The sequence below is a fragment of the Lepisma saccharinum genome, chromosome 1 (genome assembly GCF_977018435.1).
Source record: "Lepisma saccharinum chromosome 1, izLepSacc3.1, whole genome shotgun sequence".
Lineage (NCBI taxonomy): Eukaryota > Metazoa > Arthropoda > Insecta > Zygentoma > Lepismatidae > Lepisma > Lepisma saccharinum.
Window position 1 is genome coordinate 208,425,032 of NC_139229.1, and position 18,504 is coordinate 208,443,535.

General features: G+C 35.7%; 1 protein-coding gene across 5 annotated transcripts in view; it reads right to left on the bottom strand.

The window, feature by feature from the left end:
* Positions 1-1,244: 1,244 nt before the first annotated feature.
* Positions 1,245-18,504, bottom strand: part of LOC145978601 (E3 ubiquitin-protein ligase RNF4-like) — a 33,712-nt gene continuing 16,452 nt past the window's right edge. For 3 of the 5 annotated variants that reach the window (XM_083111323.1, XM_083111357.1, XM_083111341.1), the window contains exon 2: positions 1,245-3,558. In XM_083111323.1, the coding sequence (XP_082967449.1) occupies positions 2,889-3,536 (648 nt within the window). In that variant the 5' untranslated portion in view covers positions 3,537-3,558 and the 3' untranslated portion in view covers positions 1,245-2,888. Of the gene's footprint in view, positions 3,559-6,990; positions 7,049-7,176; positions 7,195-18,504 lie in introns of those variants that run through there. The other 2 variants (XM_083111349.1, XM_083111332.1) reach the window with 2 other exon arrangements.

The window sequence follows — 18,504 nt, forward strand, 5'->3', positions numbered from 1 at the left end:
GGTGTTCTGAATTGTACACGGTTGCATGCGCTGATGTTTTATCTGCAAAACAAAAGTTATCCGAAGTAGATTGCTCCCATAGTGCCAGAGTTATAACAATTTTCCTCCAAAGAGTGTTCAAATTTAAAATCCCGGGCGAGAGAAATTTCTCTCTCTCTCTCTCTCTCTCTCTCTCTCTCTCCCCTCCTGCCATCATGGTTTCTGGCACCGTGGTTGTGTTGCGCATAAAAGGGGCCTAAAAGTTGAGGCCGATACTTACGAACGAGATTTCCTGTTCCCGTGCAGAGTTCCATAACGATATCTTCAAATAAATAATAATAAAAAAAAAGTCAATGAAGACGAAATTCCCTGACTTTTTTTGACACCTCAAATTCCCTGACTTTTCCCGGTTTTCCAGGTCTGTCGCCACCCTGTATGTGTATCATTAAATCAGAATAAAACATGTCATTTTAAATTTTTGCACTGTTGCTAGCCGAATTTTAAAATTTCAGCGATATTAAAATATATTGCATACTTATTTTTGTGATGTTACCATTCAAGCCTCCTTTAGGTAGGTACTCTGGTGCAAGATTCAATCGTGCATTTATTAATTAATCATGTTTTAAGGTCACATTTCAAAAGCTGGCTCCTGAGAAAAAGCAGCTGGCACCCAAATTATTTTTAGTTTTTATCTACCCCTGGTTTGAAGCATAAATGTTTAAGAAGAACCCTCCACACAGTTGTTTTTGACATATCCTGTTATGTAGTTGAATGTGCGACTGACTTCTTTCAGCTATGCAGAAAATTTGTGTGATGCTGGTAGGTGGGTGACCAGTCTATTTGCAATTACACAGGCAACTTGTTTCACTAAACTGTTTATTCCACACGCACATTGAATTGCAGTGATCAGAATGTTACATTTTAAAAATAGCTCGCTACATCTACTCCTCTGCGCTACTCGCTACTTTTGCATTAAAAAATAAACAACTACATGTATATTTTTTTAAAAAAACTCATTTTTTAAATAGACTAATACGAAGGCAGTATTTTGAACGAAAAAATATATAAGTAGCAACACCAGTACAAAAATGTGCAAATGCCTTATTGACATTAAATTTCTGATATTTCCTATTCATCCTTTTTTAAATATATTTTTATTTTATGCTGTTTGATGTCTTTAGTATTTACAGAATTTTTTTCACTGTTAATTTTTATTCCAGAAAGTTTGAAGTTTCAGTAGCCATGAATGCCAGAAGAAATACTAATTGTTTCAAATTGTTTATTCTTAATTAAAATACAAACTTTGTTTTGTGTATGTATCTTCAATTCACAGACAAATTAGATAAACACTGATAAAGTAAACTCTATATACACAGAAAATAAAAAAAAATATATGTTAGCTGTTTGAAGGGAAACAAAGTATGTTTTTTATACAAATTATAGAATGGATACAAATAAAAATAATAGACACAGGACAGACATTTCCCATAAAGCACTACTACTACTACATAAAATAAATCTTCACAGTTGCTGTGTACTGTACAAATGCAATTTACATTAACTTTATCAAGTGAATGAAATAATAATAATAGACATAGCCAAGAAATTATGACAATTTGCATACAAGTACAATTTACAGGATAGCATCCCTACTTCTTTGCCACAATGCAAGAAGCAACTTTATGACTGGACATGATAAAAGCAATGTGGATAGAGTAACTTTAGTCCTTTTGCTGATGAGACCCTTCATGATAATTTTTGTAAAAAAACAGACAAGAGCTTACCCTAGGGTGCACATCCCTGGACACTCATTTAGTCACATTACAACAGGACATTGAAAATACATCTGAGTAAAGTAGATGGGGAAAATCAAGGCAGGAAATAAAAACCTACTTTGAAGAGAAACAAATTCATGAGTATGCATTAGTAACCCACCAGCTAGCAATTGTAACAAGTATAGGGGATTACTAACTCCTGTGAAAGAATTTCCCACATCTTTGTGTTGAGAGCACCACTTGTAACATAAAAATGAGCATCATAAGTAAGGCTGTGCTAAAATACTCGAGTATGAGAAATTGAAGGAAAAAGCATTGAAATAATGCAATATACAGAATGAGAAGTACATGTGTTGTACAAAATATAACTCTCCATACATCAGCCACATCTTTATCAGTTCTAAATATTTGAATATTCTTCTTGTGTTTTTCCTATTCCCTACACTACTTTATGAACTAAAAGAAACTCATTTGAAAATCTACACATCAAGCAAGAAAACCCAAGCTAATTTAGCATATTTCTTGATGCTATTTATTGCCTGGAATCAAATTTGTAAGATCTTTAAATAGTGACATTTTACTTTAATTGCATGCCAATTTAGTTTTGACAGATTTTGGAGGAAATTTTACAAATAGTTAAGCACTTTTTTTCTTAGTATTGTAAGGTTCTTAAAGAAAAATTTTGCATTTTGGCATGGATATATATAAATTTTGAAGTTTTCTGTAAACCTGTTTACCTGACTTTCAATTTCACGGTGAAAATTAAATAAATAAAAGAATTTATTAAAAAATCGTGAAGCACTAGATTTGGGAAACAAACCCTCCTCTTAATACGCATGAATTAAAATTACTGGCACTTGCTCCTGTTTATTGCATTAAACTGTCTATTACACCAATTTATTGTTATCCAATTGCTGAAAGCTAGTACTACAGATTTTATGTATATCACTATAAGTTGACTCATTACTGTCCACTGTATGTAAATCACCCTTAATTTAATATTCTTAATTAAGAAAGAAGAGAAACAAAAAGAGTCAGTCTCATTTTTAATATGACACTCATGAGAGATCAAGCACAATATCCAAAGTATCAATCACAATGCTTTAGAATAATGATAACAATGGCATGTGTAGCTCACAGATAAAGTGGGTGCACTTGCTTTTGGGTCAGCTTCTTCCGACACATAGGACACTTCCGAAACTTGTCCAAAATACCTTTCATGCATGGCTCGCAAAACACATGCCCACACATTGTGGATAAAATTTGTTTCTTAGCTGCTGAGAGGCGTGACAGTGATTCTAGACACACAGCACAGGCTATGGTGGTCGGAGGAGTTTGGTCTACAGGATGTAATATAGATGAAGATGAAGGAGTTGATGCACCTGCATCATTACCATAATCACAGACAACATCGATGACTGTATCAATATTGTTGCCATCACCAGAAGCACGTGCTCGAGAGACCAGCGTAACAGGGGTAAGCTCCTGGAGCGGTGTTGCCTCTCCTGCAATGTACACCACATCACTACTCTCTGCATCGTCAGCATCACAGGTAAGGTCAATGATTGAAACAGACAGGTCAACTGGCTCGGCAACAGAAAGATCTACTATTGGTTCTTCCAGTACTTCCAACCTCTGGACAGTGTCACCATCCAACAGACTGGGTGAGCCTCTTGTGGACTGCCTGGTTGTTCTACCAACTCGAGAGGATGAAGCATTTCGTTTGCTCCGAGTGACAACTCCCACGGCAGCAGTTTCACTATTTCGTTCTCTAGCACTCATAGCTACTGCTTAGATGAAAAATCTAAAAAGTAGACAAACACAATAATTAACCTAACATCATACTTGAAACATTCATTTAGTCACGAATAAATAAATACACAAGTAATAAAGTTCTTCACATGTTACTACACTCGCATTCAACAAATAATAAATGTATACATCTTATTGTGATAAATTTTAAAAATCCTTCAATGCTTTGACCTTGTAAAGAGAGAAGTTGAAATGGCTGAGGAAGGTAAAAAAAAAGTTACAAAAGTTGATTGTCAGGTAACACACCAAACTGAAAGGAGTGGTTGAGGAAGGTAAAAAAAGGTTACAAAAGTTGATTGTCAGGTAACACACCGAACTGAAAGGAACTATCATTGAGGAGTACACACTAACTTCCTGTGATGTGATCATTTTACAAGGACTGGAAACATTCAACTGAATCAAGCTCTAGAAGTGTAATTCCAATACAAATTGCTATAAGAACTAATGGAAAGTTTTTTACAGTAAAAATAAAATTGTTTCTTGTCTTGTATTGAACAGAAAAGCTGAAAAATATCCCAGTAATTAAAAACTATACATGCAATACTGGGATAAATAAGCGAAAAACAAAGCCAGAAAAAGTTAATGAGAAGCCACATTTAATTTACATGTGAAGGAATGGGTAAGGAGGCAGTATGTTTGATGGGTTGTCGACTGGAGTATGTCCACTTCTTGCCTTCCCTCTGGTGTCATCACTGCTGATTAGAATGCTGCATCGAGGGTTTTTTGCTCGAGTGTCTAATAGTTCGCATAGATGATGCTAGACAGCGTACGGAATTGGCAACTTCTTTGCTCAAGTGAATAACGCTCGAACAGGCAAAATGTTCGGTATACGCTGGAAGCCCAGCAGTTCACGTATAACTGTAATTCGTCTGTGGTAGCGGTCCCTCAAATATGGATCATGAAATTGAAACTTAAGTGAACATAGTCATCATCTCCATGTGAAAATGTAGTTTAGTCTGTCTTACCAATACTTAGTGATAAGTAGGGTGCAGTTTTTGCCTATTTGCCTTTTATATTCCTTTGTAGTAGAACATAGGCTTCAATATTTTAAGTTCGTTTCATTATGTTTCTAGTCCAAAAATGCATTTTTATAGTGCCTATAAATGTCTATTTTGAGAATTAACGCCTATTCTGCAATTTTTGCTTACTTCGGCTTTTATATGCACCATTGGCTTTCCTTGCATTGAAGAAGGTACGCCTTTGTTCATGTTGAACTGATTGAAATCTGGTATTCAGCTGATTTGAGAGTCGCAAGGGATGTCAGATCTTTGGAAATACCAAGTGTCCCTTAATCAGGGCATGCAAACTGGACAACCTGTTGGTGACTCGTACTTGGACAAAACGACGCCAACCCACTCCTTTTATTCCACCTGAAAGCTTGTAGGAGTCAATCAGTACTCATTTGCTTTGTTGTGTGTGAGAAATCAAGTAGGCAGTTATCTGTGGAGATATCGTGTTCATGTGTTTAAAAATGCCAAAGTACATGATGGTCACATGTGTATTAATTAAAAAATGGATTGCTGCAGAATCTTGTTTTACCACAGTCGCTTTCCTTCCACTTTTGTTTAATTACGACAATTAGTATGAGTGGCAATATGATGAAATTTATGAAGGAACACTCACACGAACACCCATGCCCAGACTGGGATTCAAATCCAGGATCTCTGGTGCAGTAGCCATGCTGTGCTAACCGGTCTGCCACGGAAATCAGCCCCACTGACAGAAAAGTAATTTTCTGTCAAGCTTGTGTTAAATTACATTACAAATAAACATTTATCCCACATGTACTTGTACATGCATAGTTTTACATAATGGCCTTGTTTAAAACTCTCAGCTGACGTGATTTCCGGCTCCTCTGAAAATGTTATTCGGAAACAAGGAAATGGTGAACAATGCACACTGTGATGAACCATCTTACATTATCTCAGTTCTGAATAGAATAATGGTAAGAGTGTATTGGTCTTGTGTTGCATAGAGAGAAATATACCCACAGATTCACAGCTCACATACTCATGCAAGAAAATGTTCAAAAGCTTTAAATTAACCAGAGTGTGTTATCCTAGCCTCTCTGCAAATGAGGACTTGATTCAAACTAATGGCTATAGTTCCTGAAACATTTGTGCGCAACAAGCACAATGGGTAACACAAGTTCATTTCTTCAGAGAAATTTTGATTGGAATCTCCCTTATTATGTCCTTGTTAAAAGGTTACAAATTGTTCTTTCATCACTTGTGAACAATTGGGCATGAAACTGGGACATTTGTTCAAATTGGCACAATCGTTAGCACATGCTCTTTACGTGAGAATTACTTTACCTGTAAATGTGAATTTCTATGAAAATAACGTTAATAGTTAGCACTCTTCTATGTATAAACTGTAATGATAATACAGTATAACCAGAAGTGTGCCCAATATTTTTGAAAGGTAGGGTTACATATACTTTTTTAGTAGTCAACCCTAATTTTACCATAATTTCTTGCCTTTCATGTTCTTTTTTTCTAGGAATGCTGGGCCAAGGGGGAGTGTTATGACACCACACAAACCCCTTTAGGCATGCCCTGAGTGTAACTGTGTGTGGAAGAAGACTGAAATAAGCTCATATTTAATGCCAATTCTGTTTTGTTTTTTTTGTATTTTGGGGCAACCTTCAAGTGCCTATTTTAATTTTATAGCACCTTTTAAGTGCCTATTTGCATAATTTTCTGTGCCTTTTTGCCTGCCTATTTGAGAGGTTTTTAATGGCTATAAATCCGTACCCTAGCAATAAGTGAAAATGAATACATGATTATGGGCTGAAACTACCAGGGCAGATTTTTACACATGCACATATATTTCTACGATTACTGAAATGATATTTGATTCTATACGCTCAAGCATGTAACTCGAATGAGTACGATCAAACGACCATGCAGTACTCTACTGCTGACACATAATGCACGAAGTCCTATACTACCAATGGCAAAGTCATCTTTTGTGATATTTATGAACAGAAACAATCAAATCCACTGTTTGTCGTATGCAATTTGCCCTCATAAAGTAGCATGTTTTCAGATATGGGCTTATTGCAAGTAGTTTTATTTTGCAGTAAATTGTGTTTCCTCATGATTGTGGTTATGGAGTGCAGGGGTGGAAACTAGTGCTCAGTCCTATATCAATAAATGGTCATCCTTAAAGTAAAAGTGGCATTTCATTCTTTTAAATTATTATCTGGCCCCATCATCCTCATAAGCCAGCCATCGCACAACCTTATAATAATGATGAGACAATGTTTTCATTATTGTACAAAATTACGTAAGGCGATAAAACAATCCTTCTCTCTTTTTTTTTTAAAAAAAAAAAGAGTAGGCTGTATAGCAGATAATGAAATTTAAAAGATACTTCTTCAATTTTGTTTTGTTTTATTTAATAAAAATATATTATTAACCTTTAGCAGATAGGCATGCACGAGCTTTTCAAACTTGCCGCGATGCACCAAAAAACGTAACAGGAGAACTTATTGTCATAGATATATATTTTTTTAAAGGAGGATAAATTTATACATTTTACCTCCCAATAACTCAACTTAAAGGAATAAGAAAATCAAAATTTTACACAAAAATGTGTTTCTCACACAGAAGTGAATTTCTATGTACTGTATTGCCCCGAATATAAGCCACACATTTTATCCAAATTTCAATTGTGAAAAAATAGGATAAGTCATGTTCGCGACCTTAAAAAAATTATGACATTTCATCAAATCATATGCTGTTAAAAATTGTAGAAACTGGCCGCACTGTAGATACCATAATGCTATCCAACAATAGCATTGTTGTTTCTAGCTGGAACAATAGCATTGTTGTTTCTAGCTGGAACAATAGCATTGTTGTTTCTAACTGGGCATTGTAAAAACTGTCCGCATTCTTGATAACGTACTCTTTGATTTTATTAATATTGTGTTCCTTCTTTTCTAAGCTTATACACGTATTCATTTCTACTGAAGGGTCGGTCAATCCATATGAAATCATACAACCTGGTTGCTTGACCATTTTTAAAAAAGTTTATTTTTTGAGTGGTGTGAGCCTCATATATTGACAGTTCAGAACCACTCTTATTTTATTTTTACTATCACCGATTTGAAGATGGCGGGCATTTATTTATCATGGCACGCGTCATTTTCTCCATTCGTAAGCATCAGCGGCAACTTTTTTTCCTCAGCTCTGGTAAGTCCTATGACAATGAGATAAAATCTGTGATGTTAAGCACATTATAGGCTACAATTATATTTCTGTGTAATTTTCTAAATATTATTCCTTCATAATAAATTTTAAGGTTAAAATTGTGTATTTTAATCGCTCAAAATGACATTTTCGGACATTTTTTTTTGGGGGGGGGGGAAGGCAGTTTGCTTGACACTTGAATTTTTTTGTGCAAGTACCTGTGTACCAATACAGTATGTCGAAATTATTTGAAGCTTGAGACTTTAATATTTGTTTTTCTACAGGGTCATAAACATGTACTTTTTGTTAAAAAATTCCAAGTTCAGGGTTAAATATCTCTGGTGGGCAGTTGTTTAAAAATCTGAAATTTGTACACAATACAGTACTTCAGGATAAGTAACTTCAGTAAAAATTTTGAGTTTGAGATTTAATTGGTTTAGGAGATACAAAACTCGTGAAAAATTCAACATTTTGCATTAAATATGGCATGTCTAATTTCATTTCTTATTAACATTTTGTGTTGAAATTCTGCAAACTGTAATTTGGAATGTCAATGAACAACATTACAATCCTGAAATGGCTCTGCAATAAAGTATATATACGAGGCCATGCTGAAAAGTAATGCTTCCTATGTTTTTATTTTCTTTGTTACCTTGTAAACGCATTTTGGATTTTGAGCAACCATACATTGCACTTACAAGACTTTCCCACTTCTCCATTGAAGGTTTCAAACTTCTATCGCCAGGGGGTGCTGAACTATTGCGAGGAAAATGTCAGCATGTAACCATGCAATGTTGATGAAGCGCCTGAAGTAGCGTGCCGTGATTATAACCGCAGAAAATGTGCTACAAATTGACATTCATCTGAGACTGAGGGAATATTATGGGGATGAATGTGTTAGACATCAGTACTGCGCGATCTTGAGTATATCATGCTCTTAAAGAAAACCCCAGCTGAACACGGTTCCGATGACCTCCATCAGTTGCAATTCGTGGCCTTTCACTCCATTCTCTCGCATAGCTGAGATTTTTTCAGCTGTGGGTTTTCTTTAAGAGCATGATATACTCAAGATCGCGCAGTACTGATGTCTACACATTCATCCCCATAATATTCCCTCAGTCTCAGATGAATGTCAATTTGTAGCACATTTTCTGCGGTTATAAACTCGATCACGGCACGCTACTTCAGGTGCTTCACCAACATTGCATGGTTACATGCTGACATTTTCCTCGCAATAGTTCACCACAACCTGGCGATAGAAGTTTGAAACCTTCAATGGAGAAGTGGGAAAGTCTTGTAAGTGCAATGTATGGTTGCTCAAAATCCAAAATGCGTTTACAAGGTAACAAAGAAAATAAAAACATAGGAAGCATTACTTTTCAGCATGCCCTCGTATATATACTTTATTGCAGCGCCATTTCAGGATTGTAATGTTGTTCATTAACATTCCAAATTACAGTTTGCAGAATTTCAACACAAAATGTTAATAAGAAATGAAATTAGACATGCCATATTTAATGCAAAATGTTGAATTTTTCATGAGTTTTGTATCTCCTAAACCAATTAAATCTCAAACTCAAAATTTTTACTGAAGTTACTTATCATGGAGTACTGTATTGTGTAGAAATTTCAGATTTTTAAACAACTGCCCACCAGAGATATTTAACCCTGAACTTGGAATTTTTTAACAAAAAGTACATGTTTATGACCCTGTAGAAAAACAAATATTAAAGTCTCAAGCTTCAAATAATTTTGACGTACTCTATTGGTACACAGGTACTTGCACAAAAAAATTCAAGTGTCAAGCAAACTGCCTTCCCCCCCAAAAAAAAATGTCCGAAAATGTCATTTTGAGCGATTAAAATACACAATTTTAACCTTAAAATTTATTATGAAGGAATAATATTTAGAAAATTACACAGAAATATAATTGTAGCCTATAATGTGCTTAACATCACAGATTTTATCTCATTGTCGTAGGACTTACCAGAGCTGAGAAAAAAAAGTTGCCGCTGATGCTTACGAATGGAGAAAATGACGCGCGCCATGATAAATAAATGCCCGCCATCTTCAAATCGGTGATAGTAAAAATAAAATAAGAGTGGTTCTGAACTGTCAATATATGAGGCTCTCACCACTCAAAAAATAAACTTTTTTAAAAATGGTCAAGCAACCAGGTTGTATGATTTCATATGGATTGACCCTGAAGTGGATCTACCGGGTGACTACTCTAGGATCTTGACAAAATTCAAGCATAATTCCTGGTTTTCAAGACGAACTTTCTAAAAATTCAAGGGTACAAGAAGATGTTTTCTCTGTTTCAAGCTTACGTATTACCGCCTCTCACCACCCATACATAGACATACACAAATATATTAACAATATAAAGGGCCTACGTGATTCCAATCTATCCAAAAATTCTAATTTAATTCAATTAAACAGTATATAAACCTCAGTATATAATTTAAGGTGCGGAGTTTGCATTTGCCTTTTCACATACTCAGACTCGAAATAAATCTGCAAACACAAGTCGCAACTGTTGCAGGACATACTAATCTACGAAAAATTGTTAATTGTATAAGAATTTCAAACTGGAAATTTACCTAATCAACTTTCAAGATATCTTGCAATAATCTTCCGTCTGCCAATGCGCCATAGATTATTCTGCAAAGGACACTAACAAAGCAAACAGATTGACAGAATTCTGTTTCTTTTCTTTTCCTTCTTCGATAAAAATAAAAGCTAAACTGTCAAAGCCTTGCCTCAGGGCATTAATAAATATGTATAAATTCAATGGGATTGGGATTAATAAAAGTTGCCATTTTTCACGTCTATGGAGAAAAATTCATGTAGAATTCACGCATAATTCCTGGTGAGTATCCACCCTGATCTACAGGTTTGTAGCCAATATGAACGATCGTGTGGAGATGAAAGCATCATCAAGCCTGGGAATAAGGTGAGGTTACGATGCCAAGTTTCAAACTTGCAGTTGTTAGTTACGCTACACCACAATCAACAGAGAGCCCAGAAGAAAAAATGGACTTGACGAATCTAATGTGCGACATTAGGGATGGCGGTGAATAGGCAAATTTTGTTGCCTAATAAGTTCTGTGCCATAGTTAACAGAAAGGTATAGCACACAATTGTAACCTTAATTTTTCAATAATGATACTGTATTTTGTATGTACTGTATTTATAAAATAAAATATGTACCTACCTAATTATATTTCCCATAAATGTTTACCGGTATTTTATTTTCTTCCCTCGGCTTTTATTCGGATATCATCTTTTTTTCTTTATGCTCCTTCAAATTTTTGGGTGCAGCTTATATTCGGGCCAATCAGGTGTCATTTCTCCTACTTCCGTGCTCCCAGTCGACTATTGCTAACCAGGCTGGGTCCAGTTCAAGCCCCATATCCCTGTTGAGGTTTTCCTTTTCCCGGTGGATGGTGTGATGATTGGATAAATTCCATTTATTTCTAACCTCCTCATCACAGCTGACCCTCCCCCACAGTGTGTGTGTGCATGGAAGTTATTATCCTCATTCTACACCTTCTGTGTCACCGAGGTTCTCGGTGCAGGGTTCTGCCCTCTACTGATGACTCTCAGTAGCTTACCCTCAAGGGTGTTCAGGAGAAAAACAGTTGATGTGTAGACTCCTGTTAACACTCAGTAACCTTGGCCACACTGAGGATTCTTCCTACACGGCTTGCTTGAGATAAGACAGGTCCTTCCTTTCCACGGAAGCTCTGCAAGTACTTGATGGAGATACCAGTGCATTTTTCTCCGCCCTTTAATACTGGTAGACCTTGAAAGTTTTGACCTTTTTTGTTAGTGAGCAGTGTGCAAATAGATTGAGCAATGAGTGGCCTTAGAGTGACAATGACAACGAATGCTGCAATTAAATTACCATTTTTATATTGTGTAAAGGAACATATTTATGTACATTATCTTATCTTACTGAGTCAAATAATGTAATGGGTATAATTTTAAAAAATATATTAGGATCCAGACTATTGTTAACAAAAAGGAAAATAAGGGATTGACCTTCTTAATTTATTTTTTTTTTTTTGGATATTTTTATGAAGGATTTGTATTGTTAAACTGCGGGAAGTTGAATGCTACATTCTCCTCAATTGGGAAGATGGAAATTCTTAAATCATTGTTATCAGCATTAGCTTTTGACAAGGACCGATTATTCTATTTGTTGAATTGAGCCAACATTATTGTAATAAATGGGTTGTAAAATTTAAAAACCCTTTGTGTAGACTTCATTGCTTAAAAATTCAAGGCATAAAGAACATGAGTATTGTGTGGGACAGGTGTGTGAAGAACGGAGAAAGTGAGAGTGAGCAATAGCCTTCATTGTTCATTACATATATCTGCACCTTCTAACTTAATCATAGATCTAAGGAGGTGGATGGCTAGACGATCATCTACAACTTTCTAAGCAGACCCACGTGTTTCTGTTACTGGTTGCAAAAGATCAAAAAATTATTCTTTCCAGATCTACGTGACCTTGGGGTTCAAGTTTCCTAGCGATCAAGTCTTTCTGTATGATAATATCTTTAATAAGGCTAAAAATTGAGGAAACTGGGGACCTGTGAAACCTTTATAGTAAAGAGGGCTGATTTTGAAGACTGTAACCTCTTTTGTTTGAGCACCAAAATACAGAAAGGTTTGCAATGCAGTATTTTGGAGAGAAGAAACTATTCTCTTTCAGCAACTTCCAATTTGAATAAGATCCATTTAGAGAACTCCCTCCAAATTAATCATCACTTGCGTAATGTTCTCTCGACCCTGCTGGTAGTAGTATGAGATTCCTGGTTTTGGAACACCTACAGCAGAATATTCAAAGTATATTACGATTTGTGTATAGAATTGAAGCTCTGCTACAGCCCATGCAAGTTAACCGTCACAATGGCTATTGCTTCTTTGATGATACGGTCCCAGCAATTGAATGGCTTATTGATGATCTTAGTTATGAAGTCAATTCTAAGGCCCACCTCGATGGAATGTTCTGCTAACTTGAGCACCTTCAAGATGAAATAAGTCACCTGCACATAGCATTCAGACAGAACGGTAATGGAAGTACAAAAACAGAGTCAATTTCGGGTTCAAAAGCGGTAAATAAAATAAAATATCGGTGTTATAGCGGTGAAAAATTGGATGAAAAATGGTATATAAAAAGACATTTTGGTTTTAAAATTGTGAATATAATCCTAAATTTGATTTAAAAACTACACTTATTCCACAGAATTAACATTTCACTTCTAATAGCACATTTATGTAGTTATCAGAGTATTAAGTTTATTTCTGTGTAAAGGAGTCCATTTTTGCTTCTCCATTATTATTAACAGCAGAATTAATAAATTTTCCGGAAATTGCATATCTCTCTTTGAATAAACCCTGATTTTCGTGTTTAAGAATTAATTTTGCTTTTTGCAGTTCATTTCGCATTATTTCGTGACAAAACATGGTCACAAAATGCATCTCGCACCTTTCAAAAACATGAAAAATTAACAACAATGTGTTTCTTCAAATTTCGTTTTTTTGTCAAAAACGAAATATGCATGCCCCTATCAATAAGTCATCCAATTACTGGGACTGCACCATCAAAGAAACAACAGCCATCCACCGGGACAAGAAAAACCTCAAACAAGGATATGGGGCTTAAAATGGACCCTGTCTGGTTAGCAACAGTCAACTGGGAGTGTGGATGCCAGAGACGACACCTGATTGGCCTGGTACCTACACTGGGCTCCTCCTACACTAAATACATAAAAACTCACATCTGACACATCCCTGCACTTCAATCCCTGAAGATGACAGTGACGTTATAGAGCGACCACAAGGAAAAGAACCTTGAACGAAAAGTCCCCATGCAGCTTTCCCTTCTTCTGTTCCGCTCGGGCCATAAGGAAGCATGTTCCACTCTCCCCTCCCCTCCTCGCGGGAGTATGATGCACAGGAGTCGCGGATCTGCGCAGGTTTCTTTCCTTGTGGTTCCACTATAGCTCTCGGAAGCCTATCTGGAAATCACCTGGTTGATATTCCAAGAAAACCTCTTCATCAATAAATATATATATTTTTCCATTGCAGTATGTCACACCTTCAAATGTATGTTAATGAAAAAGACAACTGAATTTGCAATTGTAGATTTCAAGAAACGGCACGTTAATTCCTGCCACAAGATGGTGATTTCGATTGAAACCAGCTGTCCGGTAAGAGTTTACAGGGAATTCTATAAAAAGTGGTCTTAATCCATATAAATAACAAAATGAATCAATCTGAAAATTATTATGGTTTTTAATTGTATTAAGATTTAAACATTTATGAATGCATACAATTTGAATATTTCACCAACAAAAAATATTAGCTCTGTAGCCTATATGGTACCATTAGTATACAATTTCTTTACTATGTAACAGACACAATTGAAAAATCATTGGGAAAGCGTTATTTAACTTTTAAGTCAATTGCATCCTACATCAAGTCTTTACTTCTACTTTTGAAAGGTGGGTCATTCCATGTCAAATGAAACCAATTTTAAAATACTTGCTTGCATGACCATTTTAGAAAAAAATTCATTTTTATTACATACGTTTGTACATGTTTCTAGATATCAAAACCGATGTTAAAAAAAAATGTCTTTAGTTTTCTGGGCAGCCATTTTTCCAACATGGTGCATTGCTTTTTTTGCTCATGTAGCACTTTTCAGAAACCTTAATATCTCAAAAACCATTAGAGCTAGAGACATGAAACAAAATTCATTTTGTGGCTAATGAAGTACACTTTCTATAATATTCAAGTATGTTTTGCTTAAAATTGCATCATAAGTATGAAAATTATGGTGGAAATTGGGGTAACAATAGTTAAAAAATTGGATTTTTAAGCCCGATTTTTTAAATGAAGGGGTTTAGTCTAAGGCTTGATATTTTTTTCGTGTGTAGACCTACCTGCAGGGTGTCTGTAAATAAAATATCAGTGCTTAAGAAAGCAACCCTTTTTACAGCATGGGCTCAAACATGGCCGTTCATTGAATTTTGACAGTTTTCGGGGTTAAATATCTCAGATGGGTCCCCTTTAAAAATTCTGAAATTTGGTACATAGGAAGCCCTTCATGAACGTAACTCACAGTAAAAATCTCAACTTTTAGATTCAACTCGTATTGGTCAATATGAGGTAACGTATGTCACCTAATTTCTGCCATTGCAAAGTAAGGTTAAACTACATCCCATACTTAGAGTCTTTTCTTTTTCTTTTTTAAATTTAGGTTAAATAAATCTTGAGAAAATATAGTAATATAAGGTTTTAATACTTGACTTACCAGAAATTGAAATTATAAGGTATGACAATTGAAAATATGCAAAATATCATTGTGATAGGTTTGATTTATTAGGTACCCATGACCAGTTGGTGTTGTCAGCTCCAGTTTTCTATTCATTCTCTGTCAAATCAGGCAGAAATCTTTGTTCTTTCACCAAGTTTCTAAGTAAATTATGAGAAACCTTCAGTTCATCGCATATATTTTTTCTTCACTAAGTGGTAGCAATCACACTGATGATTCTGACCTTTCCAACATTAGTTTTCGCTAATTTAAATTTTTATTCTTATAATTTCCATTGTATGATTGTACTGGCCTTGCAAAGGATTGTCACACTTGCCTTCCTTTTCTTCAGTTCTAATACTTTGTGCAAAGGAAATTTCCAGTTTCCTTTGCACCCCTTGTATGATATTGATTTAACTGGTATAAGGCTTACTTGACACTTTTTTGCCTTACCATATGATGCAAATTGATTTTAAAAATTCCCTTACTTAACTTTTTCTGTAAGTGGTACTTCTGAAGATCACAACATACTTTACCATATAAAAACTGTTTTCAATAGTATTTGCAAATTGTCTCTAAGCCATTCACCTGTAGTCTTGACGTAAGAAGTGTTTTATCATACATACTGAGTTCATTAAGATTAATTAGGTCTTTGGGGACCTTACCAAAAGCATATTTATAACGGTCCTCTCCAGTTAAAAATTGTACAGAACACTCCATTTCCAATCACAGATAACAAACATTCACAAGTCACTACTCTCGGCACATAGGCAAAGGAAGAATGACAGCAGAGATTGTAAATGCACAGATCAATTCCAGGCTTGCCTCACATCGTATCAAAACATGTCTCTGAAGCTTCTGCTGTGGAGGACTCACATCTTCTTCAACAAATGTCTTTTCTTGAAAAAAAAATAAATAAAGGAAACAAAAAATAATATGTTCTACCAGTCTTTAGTTATAAGTGTTGTTGGTTGTGCAACAAAAGAAGTTAGTACACTGCTCGATAAATATTTATCTAAATTACCATCAAAAAGATCGAAAGTTAGAGAGATACCCGTAAAAAATTATTTTGGTCCTCCAAAATAAATAGCCTACTTCCAGTGGAGTGCACAAGGTGGGGTTGGAGGGGGTCATAACCCAATACCTTTGGCCTAGTATTCCATAAAAAATTACGTCGAAGGCAGGATAATGTGGCAAAATCAGGGCTGTATACTAAAAGAAGTATATGTAATCTCCCTTTCGAAATTCCTGCATATGCCACTGCCTATCTTAAGCTGCATGCACTGCTACATTTAAGAAATGTGGGGGAAGCTCAGTTTTGGAGCTGACAACACCAACTGGTCCTGGGTACCTACTAAATCAAACCTTTTGCACATTTTCAATTTCTGGTAAGTCAAGTATTCAAAACTTATGTTACTATATTTTCTGAGGCTTTATTTAACCCAAATTTAAAAAAGAAAAAGAATAGACTTCATTATTCTATACTGTTTCCAGCTTTAAAATGAAGTAGGTGTGGCCAATAAGTTACCGAAATTTGTATTAATGCGCGCGGTGCCCACTTTCTATTCGCCAGCACTTGCCCCTCCCTCCCAGCGCACGTGTTAGCTTCAGTGTCAGTATTTTCCACAACGTTTCGAAACTAGAGTGACTTTTAAAAATGTGCAAATATTAGTTTTTAAAATGAACACTGTTGTAAATACGAGAGATGAAGAAAATATAATAAAATAGAGGTAAACACTTACCAACGATGTCAGTTCTCGTCAATGGTAATATACCATGTAAGAATTCACACAGCTGGCCGTTCTAGCGGAGTGGTTATCACTGTGCGCTACGACGCCAGGAGTCCCGAGTTTGAATCTTGGCCTGGGCATAGATGTTCTTTGTGAGTGTTATTTCATCAATTTCACCATATCATCACTTATCCTCATCCTCGCAATTAGCCAAGTGTGGCAGAAATGCGAAGTAAAATAAACCAAATGAATCGTGCAATAATTTAACCAGCGTAGACAAACTCATATCCATGAAGGAAAAAAAAAACATCCACTTTCCTGCTGACGGCAGCAAGTACAAAATCGGCTAAAATGTGCCATCCGTGTTTTTGTTCGGCTGAATTTCCTTGCGGACCGCATAAATGCTTCTTTTTAAGACACCTGTTCAGAAGTTAACGATTCAACACAATAGTCTGGGTTCACCGCAATTTTGGTATCGCCACTTGTTCAAGGTTTCAAATGTAGATGTTTTGTAACACTTGCTGTTGAAGCCACATCAACATTCAATGATACTTACAACCTATAAACACTACGCAAAATCTCGAGAACCACCACATGGCAAGGGAGAGGAGGGCAGGTTTTGCAGGGTCGAGGGGAGGAAAGCTATAAATAGCCGTGTGCTTGAGGGTTCCGGAAGATTCTTGACCACGAGAAGTAGTGTCTCCAACTATGTTATTTTTTCCCTTATGAATTAGATACAAGAAATGTAAAGGTCTTATTACGTACACGCATCTTGGAACATTAATAAAACTTTGTAGTTGCGAAGTTGGCTATATAGCAATTAGATATGATAACAGCTTTGGAATATTACCGAATTGTAACGATGTTTCTATAAAGGTTGGGTAGCAACACTGAATGGCCCATCTGTAACGCCAAAAGCTTGTGTCCCCGCCCTCTACAAATTCCTTCTTGGAAGCAATTGCCAGTGTATGCATCTGGCATTTTTCTTTGACAAACTGGGGGAATTCGGGTTTTTTAAATCTGAGCATGTTTTATGTGGGAAGTAAAGGAAAGGAAGCGTAGGTGGATCATTTAATAAATGCTAAACTAACATTCCGTACGATTTTAAGCATCACTGGTTGTATTTGGACCAAGCACTTTGGCTCTTCTCAAAGGTTTCCCTACAATCTTTTGCAGTGCGTTGATTTTACCATTCTAGATAAAACGCATGAAGTTGAAATTATAACACCATTAAGCCTTGTTTCCATGATTATGAAAAACTAAAATATGCTGACCAAGGCAGTAATTTATTTTATAAAAAAACATAAACTAACGTAACGTTTCAACCTTCTAGCAAGGTCTTCTTCAGACTCTGTATCAAGTACAAAAGTAACCAGATACCACAAAAGACCATTATATATACACAAACATTACTCCCTCCAGACTATTTAGAAAGTTGTTTGGAACTTTCTAGCAGATGACTTTCACTTTGCCAACTTCACTTTCACCTAAAAGGCTAAACACAATTACTTCCATATAGAATGTGGTTGGGCTTTTAATCTCACACTCTTTTCCCTTCATTTTTCTTCCTTCTCCTTTCCTCTTTCTCTCTTGTCCTTTCCACTCTTTCCAACATCTTCTTCCATTCTTTGTTTAACTTCAGTCCCCCATTCCAGTTCATTGTGTCTTCTTCACCTTTCTTC